The sequence below is a fragment of the Salmo trutta genome, chromosome 1 (genome assembly GCF_901001165.1).
Source record: "Salmo trutta chromosome 1, fSalTru1.1, whole genome shotgun sequence".
NCBI classification, from domain to species: domain Eukaryota; kingdom Metazoa; phylum Chordata; class Actinopteri; order Salmoniformes; family Salmonidae; genus Salmo; species Salmo trutta.
Window position 1 is genome coordinate 57,496,317 of NC_042957.1, and position 14,540 is coordinate 57,510,856.

Genomic DNA, 14,540 nt, shown 5'->3' on the forward strand with positions numbered 1-14,540 from the left:
GATGGCGTGGAAAGAGAGGGAGGTGTTCAGCCCACTCAGATTTATTATAGTGGCGGTGTAAGTCTTTGTAAAAGTGCACTTACCTTACTAAAGTGAACCTCTACTCACACCCCCCTTCTGGGTGGGGAGGGGGTGGATTCACAGGGTCTGCCTTAAAACACTGCACTGTCTTGTTCGTTTTCCCCATTTTACACCCTGCCAGGGTATACTATGTATTGGAATAAGCCTCTTATGTTGTTCAGTCAAGTGAATGTCCTAGATAGTGCTCTGAATGGCCAATCATATGGGTAAAATAGATGCACTGTGCCATAGAAAGCCCTGACAAGATAAGTGGATCACTACAGACCACTTTATTTTGTACCGTATGTTGCTTGTTTTTCATCTCTGTTCAGTGGGTGTGTGGAGGCGGAAGTAAAAATGTGCCTTATCACATTTTCAGTATGGTGCCTGAAAAATCAACAAGGTTACCACACACCATAAAACACATCAGAGAAGCCCTTAAGTTTTATGGTGTGCTTTACTGTTGATTTGACTATGTTCTGAAACAACCTCTAGAAACACGTTTCAGTACAGGTTCACTGCTGTAAAATGATACACAATACTGGTGAAAGAGGAATATGTCAAAGGTCAAATAGAATCAAAGTCAATATTAGGCTGATGCCATATGTGTTTGATATGTTGAGGTCAGGTGAATGCTGTGGACCATTGTGAGAGGGATGTGTGGTGGTGAGTGTATATTTGGTGTGACAGTGTGTGTTTGTGTTCTCCTCTGCTGCAGCAGTGTGGGTCGATGTCTCTTTGTCAGTGAGACACAGGCAGAGGGGTAATCTGACATCCATCAGTGGCTTAGTGAGCAATACACACAGTGTGTAACCACAGGGAAACAATACCCAGGGAAACAGTGGGAGGGCCCAGCATTCATTACACAAGGCTGGGGAAGATCGTTTGTAGGTGTTGAAGAAGACAGAATGAGACAGCAAATGATTGCAACGACAAGGACATTATTGGGGTTTTGCAGTAAACTTGAACTTTTTCCCCTATTGCTGAGAGAGGATGTTCCTAAGGGAGTTATCTTTCAAAGAGGTTGCTATTAGAGAGATAGAAAACCAGCCAGTCAGTTTAAGGGTGCCACGCTTTGCTGTTAGGAATGGGGAACCAGTCAGATGTACTAAAATGAATATGGGGGAAATAATAGGTGGCTCAAAGTGTATTTGTATTTATTATGGATCCTCATTGCTGCCATGGCAACAGCTACTCTTCCTGGGGTCCAGCAAAATTAAGGCAGTTATATATAATTTTCAAAACATTACATTACATTTCACAACAGATTTCACAACATATTAAGTGTGTGCCCTCAGGCCACTAATCTGCTACCACATATCTACCAACACAAAATCCATGTTTACGTGTGTGTACAGTGCGTATGTTATCATGTGGGTGTGTATGCGTGTGTCTGTGCCTGTGTCTCTTCACAGTCCCCGCTGTTCCATAAGGTGTATTTTTATCAGTTTTTTCAATCTGATTTTACTGCTTGCATGAGTTACTTGATGTGGAATAGAGTTCCATGTAGTCATGGCTCTATGTAGTACTGGGACAGACCTCTCCCCATTTTAGCTACTGTTACATCAATATGTTTTGACCACGACAATCCAGCATTACTCCAAGCAGTTTAGTCTCCTCAACTTCCACATTATTCATTACAATATTTAGTTGAGATTTAGGGTTTAGTGAATGTTTTGTCCCAAATACAATGCTTTACGTTTTTGAAATATTTAGGACTAGCTTATTTCTTGACACCCATTCTGAAACTGACTGCAGCTCTTTGTTAAGTGTTGCAGTGATTTCACTTGCTGTGGTAGCCTACATGTATAGTGTTGAGTCATCAGCATACATAGACACACAGGCTTTACACAGATCCAGTGGCAGGTCATTAGTAAAGATTGAAAAAAGAAAGGGGCCTAGACAGCTGCCCTGGGGAATGCCTGACTCTACCTGGATTATGTTGGAAAGGCTTTCATTAAAGAACACCCCGTGTTCTTTTAGACAGGTAACTCTCGATCCACAATATAGTAGGGGATGTAAAGCCATAACACATACGTTTTTCCAGCAGAAGATTATGATTGATAATGTCTAAAGCTGCACTGAAAGCCTAACAAAACAGCTCCCACAACATTTGTTTTACTAGAGAGACCTAAGACAACAACATAGCAAGGCAGCAACACATGACAACACAGCATAGTAGCAACACAACATGACAACAACATGGTAGCAACACAACATGGTAGCAGCACAAACATTTTACATTAAGCGAAGTCATTTGTGTAAGTTTCATACATGTTGAATGCCCTTCTCAATAAGTGTGCTGAAAATCTGCTGTTAATTTGTTTACTGTGAAATAGCATTGTATCTGGTCAAACACCATTTTCCCCAAAAGTTTACTAAGGGTTGGTAACAGGCTGATTGGTTGGCTGGTGATTTTTGCTTCCCTCCAGGCCTGAGGGCACACACTTTCCTGTAGGCTTAGATTGAAGAGATGGCAAATAGGTGTGGCAATATCGTCCGCTATCATCCTCAGTCATTTTCCATCCAAGTTGTCAAACCCAGGTGGCTTGTCATTGCTGATAGACAACAATATTTTTTTCACCTCTTCCACACTCACTTTACGGAATTCAAAATTACACTTGTCTTTCATAATTTGGTCAGTAATGCATGGATGTGTTGGTTCAGAATTTGTTGTTGCCATGTCATTCCTAAGTTTGCTAATCTTTCCAATGAAAAATCATTAAGGTAGTTTGCAATATCAGTGGGTTTTGTGATGAATGAGCCATCTGATTTAATGAATGATGGAGCAGAGTTTGCCTTTTTGCCCAAAATGTCATTTAAGGTGCTCCAAAGCTTTTTACTATCATTCTTTATATAATTTCTCTACGTTTCATAGTACAGTTTCTTCTTCTTTTTGTTCAGTTTAGGTCACATGATTTCTCAATTTATAGAACATTTGCCAATCGGCTGTGCAGCCAAACTTATTTGCCATTCCTTTTGCCTCAACCCTCTCAACCATAAAATGTTTAAATTCCTCATCAATTCACAAGATTGAACAGTTTTTACAGTCATGCTTATTAGTAACCGAGTGCATGCTAATTAGTAACTGGAATAAGCAATTTCATAAATGCGTCAAATGCAGCATCTAGTTGCTCCTCATTACACACCACATACCAGCAAATATTATTTACATTTTCAACATAGGAATAACTATAAAACTTCTTGTATGACCTCTTATACACTATATTACGCCCAGCCTTTGGAACTTTGGTTTTCCTAGATACTGTATGGCTACTATAAAGTGTACAAATGAATAATGTTAATAAACAAATGAAATTGCAATTAAAGTTCTGCATTAGGGTTAGCTGTACTAATCGTTTTAGAAATGTGCACCTGTCAAGAAGTGTTCCCTACTCAGACATAAGTGTCATGGTTCCTGTGTTTCCTAATTAGCATGTATGTTACGCTGTCCAGGTAACAGCCAGCAAGGTGAGTCACTCCAGAGAGAGAACAATAGTCCCAGAGATCTAGTCCCTCTGAAGCCGCTTAAAGCAGAATCAGTCTCAGTTTACACCTCTGTGTTCAACATCTCACATCATCGTTGTTCCCCCTTAGCAAGGAAGAAATGCATCTGATCATATGACACGGCAAAAAATATACAGTGTAATGTTGGAGGAATTAATGAATTGGTTGTAGCAGTGGAAGCTGGATTGTGGGCCCTCTATGGATTTCCCAGCAAGCCTTGCGGCAGTGATAAACTAAAGCACCCTGTTGGCCCTGAGCAGGTGACGCAGGGAGACGGCGAAGCCATTGTGGAGACAGACAACACAACAGCAGCGATGCACACCTTGGCCACATACCTCTGGAGGAAGTGACCAGGTCAACTGACACCTGATCATGCCATACCCTAGAGAGAGCTCCTCACAGACTGCCCCTCCCTTGGGGGGTGGAGGGGAGGGACATTTACTGAGAGGAACAAAAAACAAACATAAACAAGGACCATGGCAGCTGGGGGCAGGCTGAGCCGTATGCATTCCTGGCAGCCGTGGCCGACCTTGGCCGGGCAAGCCCAGACCTGCCTCTCAATGCTGGGTGGGAGAGGCACCAAGCCGCTTGCAGGACTTGGCCTGACTCAATGAGAAAAGAAAATAACACTCTGGGCAAACACGAGCATAGTAAGCTCTTTCCACCTCACTCCCTTTTTTATTGATTCCTTTATTTATTTATTTCTCAACACTCATCGGATTCCAGCAAACGGCTTGGCTACTGCCCCCCTTTGCTTTTTACTACAGAGGATACTTTCTTTTTCTCTTATTATACTCTTACTCACTCCTTTCCAGACTTTAATTTGATTTCTTTATTTCTTTGTTTTTCACAGTGGAGATGAGGCTTTGAAACGTTGCTGTTTTACATATCTTAGGGGCTCCCCTCAATAGGTGAGCTGCCGTGGCGACAAAAGCCATAAAAGCCCCCCAGGCCTGGTCGAAGCATAGGACCCCCTCACTGCTTGGCTCAGCTAGAGCTTTCTCTCAGCACCCCTCCACGGCTCTGTCCCTCCATTCATTGGTGTTGCCTCTCACCCCAGCAAAGAGCACGGCGGTTTGCATCGAGTGCATCCACTAAATGATTTGATCGGAGGAGACGTGGGATGGAGTGAAACAGAGACCTCCCTGGCCATTTCCCACACCACATTACAGCCCTCAGTGTGAATGTCTGGGTCTCCCTCTCCCTTTTCATCTGTCTCTCTCTCTCTCTTTCTCTCTCCCTTCCATCTGTCTCTCACTTTCTACCTCTCCGTTTTCCTCTCTCTCCATTCTCCTCTCTGTCTAGGGGTGAAGGTAGATGTAATTTTTTACTGAAATACATCAAAGGGCTCCTTTACTAGGCTACACGCGCACGTTCATCCACTCGCAACATATTTCCAGCCTCCAAACAGTTGTGAATGGAAAGAGACATCTGTTCTACAAAACACCACAAAGTGTAATGACATTTTGGTGATTGTCATTAGGCCAAAATGTATGCATCCACTGCTGTCCTTGCGTGTTTCAGTGTCGGCCATTCATCTCTGCCTTGGCAAAATGTCAATATTCTTGTCGAACCACATCGCATTTTTGAGTATAGGCCATACCACCCGTTTTGAAGTCCATTCGCTCATTTTTCATGCCTCTGACATGTGGTAGCCTAATGATAAATCATGGTGTAATAGCTTAGTTTGCTTGACATTTTGTTTTAATTATTGTGATAGGGTCATGTATTTTGCCGGGACACAGTACCGAACTGTACCGCCTTACTTTCACCCCTGTCTTCCTCGCCCTCTCTATCTCCCACCCTCACACTCTCTCTCTCCTCATCTCTGCTATCACTCATTTGCAGTGTGGGGTGTTAATGGGACTAGGTTGATTTGTGTGTGACGATGGGAATGCTTTATTACCTTACCGGTCAGAGCTTGTCAGGATTTCACATTCTTTTTGGTGCAGAATTATAGGATGTGTGTGTACTGTTCAAAACAGGTCAGAGGACACAAAATGAAGCATAACATAGGCCTACGTTTACTTTAACTGCTGGCTTTAAGGTCATTAGTCAGTTGACAAACGGTGGTTGGCTTGATGTGTCAGCTGTGTAAAGGAGTTGATCAAACATTCAAACTGTGTGTGTTTGCGTGTGTGTGTGTCAGAATGCCGTTGCTACACCTGACTGGCTGCGGTAGATCGGATCTGGCCAGCCACCTCTTGCTGCTGTTTTTACAGCTTGGCCATGGGAGGGGCCAGGGTGTTTGCGTGGGTGATCTTTAGCCTCCTGTCAGGGATCAGACAAACACTTATTAACTGAGAGGAATGCAAACAAGCGAGAGCTAGAACACAGGACAAGACAGGGATAGAGGAGTAGGAGGGGTGCCCCCATCTTGTAAACTCCCCACACAGGGATTCATCCAGAACATTCTAGAACAATGGAGTTCCACTGGGGGAGTAGGTCCTAGAACACTTTGTACTCTTTTCTGTTACTCAGGTTAAAAGCATCTAATAATTGAATTCATGTTTCATATGTTATCACCTGACACAACTTCATTTACAAGGCCACGAAGGTACTGTTCTCTTGTTGCAAGGTACCCTGTAGACTGTTGTGAGAGGTATGAGGGAGAATTGCCACCTGTTTTGTCTCTACATCCCTATAGTCACCATGTTATAACTTGTGAAAGTGGCTTGGGACTAGAGCAGGGAAGAAGGGCCATGGGTCGTCCCCTTGTCACACTGAGAGGGTGCCAATGCAAGTGCACTGAGACTGAAGACAAATGACAACAGATTTAACAGATTAGTGCCAGAGGACCCACAGCACTTGGATGAGACTGAGTGTGATGCTGAGGATGTGAGGTGTTAGACCCTCTCTGTGGTGTGCCATTGTTTGCTAATGGTTTAGAGCTAGGCAGTCAATTTTACCACTGCCCTCAAGATCTTTTTGCAAACAATCCTGATTGCTGGATATGTGTAGCCTGTAAACAGACATCCTGAACTTTTCTTTAGTTTGAATGTGAACGTATGTTTTGGTGGACGGTAGTGGGGTTGGTACATTTGGTTTAGTATTTCATTGCAGGGGGCTGGATTATTTCCTACATTCAACTCGTTACATCTCCACAATTGTATTTGACTGGTAACTCAAGTAAATGAAATGTAAAAGGCCCAATGTACCATATCATAGTAAATTCTGGATGTTGACTTTGTGTAAATTCCTCTGTCTGTATTTGGTCGTTACATTTGTCTATTGCTGGCAGCACCACATCACTAAGTCAAATTCCGGGTATGTTTAAATGGACTTGGTGAATAGAAGCGATTCTGATCCTAAAGAATTGTAATCTTCAATCTAAACTTCTACTTCTCTACACTGAGCGCTATAACTTTGCAAGCAATAAGGATGACCTTTTAGTGTGACCTCTGGCAGTCAGCCCCTCAGTGTTACAGTTACTGGGGTCCTTAGGGCGTGTTTTGCAAGTCAACAATCCACACAAAGCAGGAATACCCTGCTCTGGCCGATTGAGAATGCAAAGGCCCAATTCAGTGTGTTAAACAGCAGATTAAAGAGTCAGGCCAACTGAAAGGCCACAGCGCAACCCCAGACCCAGGAGTTAAGGACCCATGAATAACATGTGGAGACTCACACACAAAGGTACTGTGTCACTCACACCAGAGACGGGAATGTTGACGTCATGTCTCGCACGGGAATACGTCAAGGTGTAAAACATGCTATGCCACGGTTGACTGAAACGTTTTATTACATGTTTGAAATACTGTGCGCATGTCCACAAATATCTATACATGCAGCTCATTGTTGAGGATTTTTTATTTTACTCCAGACTACAGATGTGATAGCAGCATTAAGGAGCTTTAATAATCTGATACATATTGTTATATCAGAAGTCTTTCCGCATGGGTGGTCTAGCTGGCTAGAAGACACAGCATTGTCAGCTCTGGTAGTGGTCACCATGGAGATGGGCTAGACTTGGGGAGCTATCCAGCTTACTGGAAACGTGGTTTATTGTTGACTTTCAGGAAAGGGGGCCTGCTTGTGGGGTGAGGGGTGGGAGGGGAGCATGGTCTCTTACGTCCTGGTAGTATGGACGTTTGCTCAGCGGGGCATTCTCTCATTGTCCATGCATCTAAATGCATTTCTCTCACCTCTCAGGTCAGGTGTGATGACTCGTGGCCAGGCCTGTCAAAGGGCAAGTCGTAAGGAGCTTGCACATATAATACATGCACCCTTCCAAGAGCCCTTTCATTCACAACATTGGTAAACTATTTATATTACAAAGTGAGAAAATCTAAATATGATATGATAAAAATGCAGAGAAGGCATTTATCAATATGAATAAAAATAAGGTTATCACATATAAATTACATTCCAGTGGTACTATGGTGCAATAAGATTGTGTTTAACACTTGTCTATTTAGAGAATTGCAACTGTTTTCCCTGTGGCCTCATCACAGCAGATAAAAAGCCTTATTTCCCAGACTTCATTAGCATCAGTAATGTAAGTGTATTGTGGCATTCCTGAAATAAAAATGTAAAATGTTGTGCTTTGCTTCCCTCTTGTGAACTTTATGAGAACTTCTCTCAAAAATTTATATAGGGGTGCACTAGGACCCGGTCGTCACTAGTTAACACAGCCACAATTATGGCTAAACCCCGTCTATTTCTACAATTTATCTTGTTATAATCAGATTTTGAACCTAACCTTAAATTAAGACCAAAAAAAGTATGTTAGTTTAAATAATTCTTTACGATACAGACAATTTTGACTGTCTAGTGGAAACCCTCGGACGATTTGACAGCGGTCTACCTATCAAACATGGCTGACCAAAACAAAACATCAGCTAAAGTAGAATTCGGCAATGAATTACTAAAGTAAGTGTACAGTTTAAACGCCGTGTCTTTGAATAGGCACTGGGTGAATCGTTTCTACATAATAGTTTTTGTCAAATAAGTTGGGTAATTTTAGTACAGTTTTGTTGTTAAATTCGAGCTGTTATAAACGTGTTAGCAGCTAGTTAGCTAACCCATTCATAGACGCTAACTGCTACGGACAACGCTAGCTAGGGCAATCTGAATGTGGTCGTCCTGTCTTTATCAGCGCGGTCAAATATTTTAATGTTTTTCTAACCGAGATAATTAAATGGAAGACCGGCATTTTTGGGTGGTGATTTCTTACCATATATAGTGCGAAAGACATGTAGACAGAGTCAGTCCTTGCAACTTATTGTGCTTCTGATTCAATGACAGCCCATCTGAGCTGTTCGAAGCCCGCACGCGCAGCCACAAGATCCCGGTGCGCGGGCAGAAGGATTTTATTCCCACTGGGTCGGATCAGCAAAGGGATAGGCTTCAGCAGAGTTTGGACGAGCACTGGAATCTAGTATCTGAGGAGCGAGTGGAGAGGTTGTGAGTAATGGATGGAGGAACCAAGGACGACTAGAGTGACGGCTACTAGTAGAATTAGATACTGTATGTGTCATCAACTTTAGTCTGTTGGTGTGGTTAGATGATTATACCTAGTCCATATGTATTTGCAGCTAAACAAACATGTCAATTCATTGGTATTACTGTGCTTTACAGCTGGTGGTGTGACTGACTCCTTGTATGTTTTTGTGCCCAGAGGGAACCTGGTGAAGGCAGTGTGGATTCCCAGTGACATGATAGTGGAGCTGCAGTCACCAGCAGTGAGTGATGGTCCACCAGAGAGAGCGAAGGACTTTGTCATGACAAGCTCTCTGCCTCTGCTGATGTCTATTCAAACTCACCTAGAGCTCACCTCTCATTAACATTTAGTATAGGCTAATGGCTAAAGATTTCACATGAAAAGTGACATTACATTACTTCTCTGTTCTGCTGTAGGGGAAGTTCTGGCAGACTATGGGGTTTTCTGCCCATGGTAAGCAATGTCTACATCCAGAAGAGGCTCTCTATCTAATGGAGTGTGTAAGTGCATGGGCTCAGTGTTGCCAAGAAACATGTTCATCAGGGAATTGTTACCAGCTCACACCATTCAGGTTATAATTATCCCAGGTCGGATTGTTGTTCACCTAATAAAGACATTTCCATTAGTTTGATACATGTGGATCCAAATAAGACAAACACAGTTTGTCATTTTTGTTTTAGAATTGTTATCCCTTGTGATCCTCAAAATGAATAGGGAAACCTGCAAGTGTTCTACCAAGACCTGCCAATGTCCATCCAAGAGGGCTATGAGAGATTTCTATACTTGAAGACAATGAGTATACAGCATTACCAGGTATGAGAAAAGACAATATAATACAATTCCAGCAGGTCTAAACTTATGATTTGACCTAACGTGATGATTTTATTTCCTCTAAAGGTTTTTGGCCATTTGAAGCGACTTGGCTATGTGGTGAACAGATTTGATCCCAGGTAATTGTCTCCCTCACGGGCATGAACTAGTCTAGATTCTAAGGCCATTCCTTTCTTTTAACTGGAACCTTTTCCTTAGTTGCATGCAAGCGACTGTATTTATGATCTGAGGATTGGTGTTGTTCCCTGTAGTTCTGTGCCATCGCAGTATGATAGGCAGTTGAACCTGCCCCAGTCCCGAGACAGATCAGGAAGACTTCTGAAGAGGAAACGCAGCCGCAGCCCCACCTCCAGGTGAGTGAGCAGACACAGACACACCCAGTTTATATTTAGACATGGTTTAATCACTCAGTCAACCCACATGACTCAAAGCGATTACTGTCCAATGTGAAACCCTGCCTTTCTGCCTCTTCTAATGCGCTCCAGGCACACAGGAACACAGGAGGGCCCCACTTCTAAGAGAATGGAGGAGGAGAAAGACTGCAACAGAGAGGAAGAGGACAAGAATCCTGACTCGCTTCCAGATCTTTCAGCCCCAGACATTGACAAAATCCAGACAGCATCACACGTTGACCAAACCACTTCAACCGAGGGTGGCCAGGGCAGGAGCTGGTGGTCAAAGGAAGGCTCCCCAGACCCTGACCCTGAGCTGCCAGGTCAGCCCCAGAGCTCCCCTCGCTGGGACTTCAGCTCCATCCCCTTCCCAGACCTGGGCTCCAGATGCTGGCTCCCCAGCAGCTTCACCTCCCCAGACCCCTGCCTGCTGCCCGGGGCTGTGGGGTCAGTGGGGGCCTGCGATGTGGCCCCCTGGCTGCAGAGGCTCAACCTGCGGGAGGTGAGGATGTCCCGGCGTGAGTGGGAGCGGGACAGGGACCGGTACCGGAGGGACATCAACCAGGACAGAGAGGTACGACGTTGCAGGAACTGGGCGGAGTACCAGGAGCTACAGGAGAGAAGGATTCAACGGAGCCGCAGAGATAGGCCAGCACACCTGTGGGAGGGGCCGGTCACACCCCTACATGACCCTGCACAGGTCACTTCAACTGGTAAAACTAATCTGGACTTCATTGCTGTCAATGACAAGTTCATATGAGTTCCAATATCTGTTTACTCTCTGTGATTCATCGTTACATGAACTCATTATCCCATGTGGCTTACCGAAGTTGAATTATATTATTCATAAGCAGGGTCTTGAATGGGTAAATGTCTAAATGGTTTTGACGTTTCTTCCTTCTTGGATGCAGGTGAGCTGCTGGATAAAATCAGTGTGATCAAATCCACACGGCTGCTGGAGGGAGCATCCAGGTATTCCTCTTTAGTATCTTATCTCGAACCCTGAAGTGAATTTAGTAGGAAATGCTAGCTCCCGGTTAGTGGTAATTGTATCTCCCTGTTCATTCATCATAACATCTATTAAGATGAGTGAAATTACAGTTAACGAAAATGTACGCTTAATCCAGTATAAACTAATGTATAGGATTTATTATACAGGAGACAAAATTCACAAATTCTACAGGACAATGGCAGAGTCATGTCTTAAGTGTAAAACTAATAATGACTCAATAATCCATGCTTTCTGGGAATGCTGTACATTTGTGGGCAGTGCTAGAAAGTTGACTGTCAGAAGTATTACAGTATAAATGTATTTTTAATCTGTCTGTCTTCATATTTCAAGACATTGCATATGGGGGTGTAGTGAGATATCCAATGGGTTGGACAATTCTTCTCATCTTAAAAAAAAAACATATACTAAAAACAGGAAAATCAATCGATCTGCCATCATTAACACAATGGAAAAATCGAAGGATTTATTATGTAAATATTGAAATAGCATGGGCAACAGAGAAAAACAAATTGATACAATTTCAGGCCAAGTGGCAAACAATAATACAGACGCTAGGGATGGGGGTGTGAGCATGCGGGTCTGGGCAGATGAGATGTAGTCATTGTTTGTGTGCATCTGTAAGTTGTTGTTCGTTTTGTATATGGAGTGGAAAAATGTATAAATAATAAGACGAGTGAAACCCTATACTGTGGGTTTGTTAAATATGATTAATATTATGTCCTAGGATGATATATACAATATGATGTAGAGGTGCCTGCCATAGAATACATACATCTATTTCTATGCTGCCTGCCTTGTGTTTGACAATGGGGTTTGTCTTCTCAGTTTGAAAGGTTCAGAGGAGTGGAGAATCTGTTTCAACATTTACCAACCCGACACGGTCGCTGAATACAAGAAGAGCGCTCCTGGAAAACCCTATTCTCGCATGTGTGTGTGCAGGTAAACATCCCAGAACTGGCAGGGGGTGTTTGCATACTTTATAATCAGTAAAAATAAAACATTCAAAAATAGTACAATTTTGAAAAGAGATGACACAAGACCACCAGCCATCGAAAGTAATCTTAAATGCACTATTATCAAATGCTACTGCACGCTGAATAATGTCTGCTGTCTTCTCCCAGTTTCGATGGTCCAGTGCCTGACTTGTGGACACAGAAATTTCTGGCTTTCCAGAGTGCGGACAGCCCAGTCACCTATGCAGTGGTGGACCACGGGGACATCTCCTTCTACTCCTTCAAGGACTTCCAGATACCCACAGACGTGTCCTTCTGAGGGCCTGACCACAGCAAACCGTCACAGAGCCCTGGTTTAACTACTGCACCATGCCAGGGCTGCCTGCGCTGGATCAGAAACTCTGCAACTGGAACTAATGCCAAAGAAATGAACGAAACGGAATTCTCTTAGTGATTTGATGGACTGCAGTCCTCACACTGTTTGATGCTGTAGTATGCCTTCCTCCTGTGTTGCAGACTTCTTTTAGTGGCATATGATCGTCTGCATCTGATTGAAGGTAACCTACATTGTCACCTCTCCAAACAATGTCACCATGTCTTATATCAAGCAGGGTTTTGTAAAGCCTCTGAAGATTTTGAACCGAATTGGCTCGGTTTTCTTCTGCCTTTATCTCATCACCACCATTGGTTTTCTGGTATTCATATACTGTATCACGAGTGGCTTCACTATGTATGCACTTAGTATAGAGGCGGTATGTGTAGATCATACGTATATCTCAGCCCTTTATTTTTGTCTATCTGCCCATATTTTAGATCCAATCAGCTTTACTGACTGGCTTTTTGTTGTAACCTCACATGTTTAGGTTACCTGACTCCTGTTCTCTTGTTTTTGCTTCAAATTGCTTGTAAATGGTGGCCTGAATCTGTAGAGTTTATCTTCACATTATGTATTTGTGGTTGAGTTATTGTTGCATTGTTCTCATTGTCCTTCCTAACAAAACCAATCCCCCCAAAACCCAAGTAGTGCCTACCATACACTTCTGCCCATTACATAAAGAAAACAACCTGTATTCTACTTTTATGACATTCTGTCTGAAATCTATGGGACTAGTAAGCCTGTGTAATAACATTTTCTTTCCATTTCCTTTGGGTGGCCTAATCTGAAGATGTAAAGCACATACTCTTCTCTCTTATATCAGTCCACAAAGTCAGTGGTGTTAAAACATTGAGATGAGGTTACTGACCACAACCTGCTCCTCTCAGCTCTAGCTTACCAGCAAACCCTGTCCATCAGTCCATCTGTGATGTGCAGTACAATAAATACACTGGATCTCCACCGTTCAGGAACACATTGTCTCTAAGTCAATAGGTTAGGAGGAGATTTGATCCATAATAGAAAGGGCCATTCCAAGTGCCTTTTGCATCCTTTTGATATTTTAAGTAGAAATTGTGCACCAATATTGCATTTTAACAGCATGTTCTATTAAATGAAGTGCCCTTAATATAGACCGCATGGAGAATTCAATTAATATGAAGAAAGGCTTGCTAAAGTGCCAAAATTCAGCATCAACCCTGTGCTACTTCTAGGAAGATTTTAATCCCAAAATATCTCCATGTTTCCACCATCATTGTAAAGCCCTAGTTATTTTGTTGCTTTGATGAAGTCATTTCTGAAGATTATGATTTATTTAATCTGATTTATTTCACTTAACAGGTCAACCTTATGTGAACTGAACTCTCATTTTTAATATGGTGAAACTATTCCTTTAAAAAAAGAAAAAAAAAGAAACATTTGCCATTTGTGGTGGAAAACTGAGTGGGTTGAACATAACATGTCAACCCTGTTACCCATAGACAGGCTAGACAATTTTTTACAATTTCATTTTTGTGAAGCTTACATTTAATTGCTAGTCCCTGTTTCACACAACAAGCTTCCATTCCCGTCACATCGGGATTTATGGCTGATTTAAAAATACATTTTAAACCCTGTTACGGTCCAACCTGTTACTTTTTTTTAGCCCTTAGTAAGCACTTACTCTAGTCATTTATTTAACTTCTTGAGATGGGAAAACATGTTTTATGAAGTTGAACATGTGCTCTTTATGACAGATTGTTAAAATGAGGTGAAATCAACAAAATAATTTGACTAAGTTACACTTCTCAAATGGCACTGAATTTGTGGAATGACCACGAAGGTTTTGGCTTGAACACTCTGTACCTCTGACAATGGCCCTGAGTAAAGTCAACTAGCCACGTGATTGGGCCACACTCACAATGTTCTCACACACATATAAAACACAGCCCTCTCCCACTTGGACACCATTCTGCTGGACCTGTGAGCCTAA

The 14,540-nt window shown here is 42.6% G+C and overlaps 1 protein-coding gene and 1 long non-coding RNA gene across 5 annotated transcripts; one reads left to right on the forward strand and one right to left on the reverse strand.

The window, feature by feature from the left end:
* Positions 1 to 4,837: 4,837 nt before the first annotated feature.
* Positions 4,838 to 8,862, reverse strand: LOC115202457 (uncharacterized). The gene is made up of 2 exons (XR_003879977.1): positions 8,741 to 8,862; positions 4,838 to 5,838 (listed from the first exon to the last, which is right to left on the reverse strand). It is a non-coding gene; the product is annotated as an uncharacterized LOC115202457 (long non-coding RNA).
* Positions 8,189 to 13,535, forward strand: tsen54 (TSEN54 tRNA splicing endonuclease subunit). Of its 4 annotated transcripts, none has more exons than XM_029766577.1 (11): positions 8,189 to 8,436; positions 8,812 to 8,970; positions 9,185 to 9,248; positions 9,424 to 9,507; positions 9,722 to 9,820; positions 9,905 to 9,957; positions 10,090 to 10,191; positions 10,324 to 10,943; positions 11,142 to 11,202; positions 12,068 to 12,169; positions 12,364 to 13,535. In XM_029766577.1, the coding sequence occupies exons 1-11, from the start codon at positions 8,381 to 8,383 to the stop codon at positions 12,512 to 12,514; spliced, it is 1,551 nt and encodes a 516-aa protein (XP_029622437.1). In that variant the 5' UTR covers positions 8,189 to 8,380; the 3' UTR covers positions 12,515 to 13,535. The 4 variants fall into 4 exon arrangements, with proteins under 4 accessions (XP_029622437.1, XP_029622428.1, XP_029622446.1 ...); XM_029766568.1 differs by having other exon boundaries at positions 8,190 to 8,436; positions 12,068 to 12,181; XM_029766586.1 differs by lacking the exon at positions 8,189 to 8,436 and having other exon boundaries at positions 8,900 to 9,033; positions 12,068 to 12,181.
* Positions 13,536 to 14,540: the final 1,005 nt, after the last annotated feature.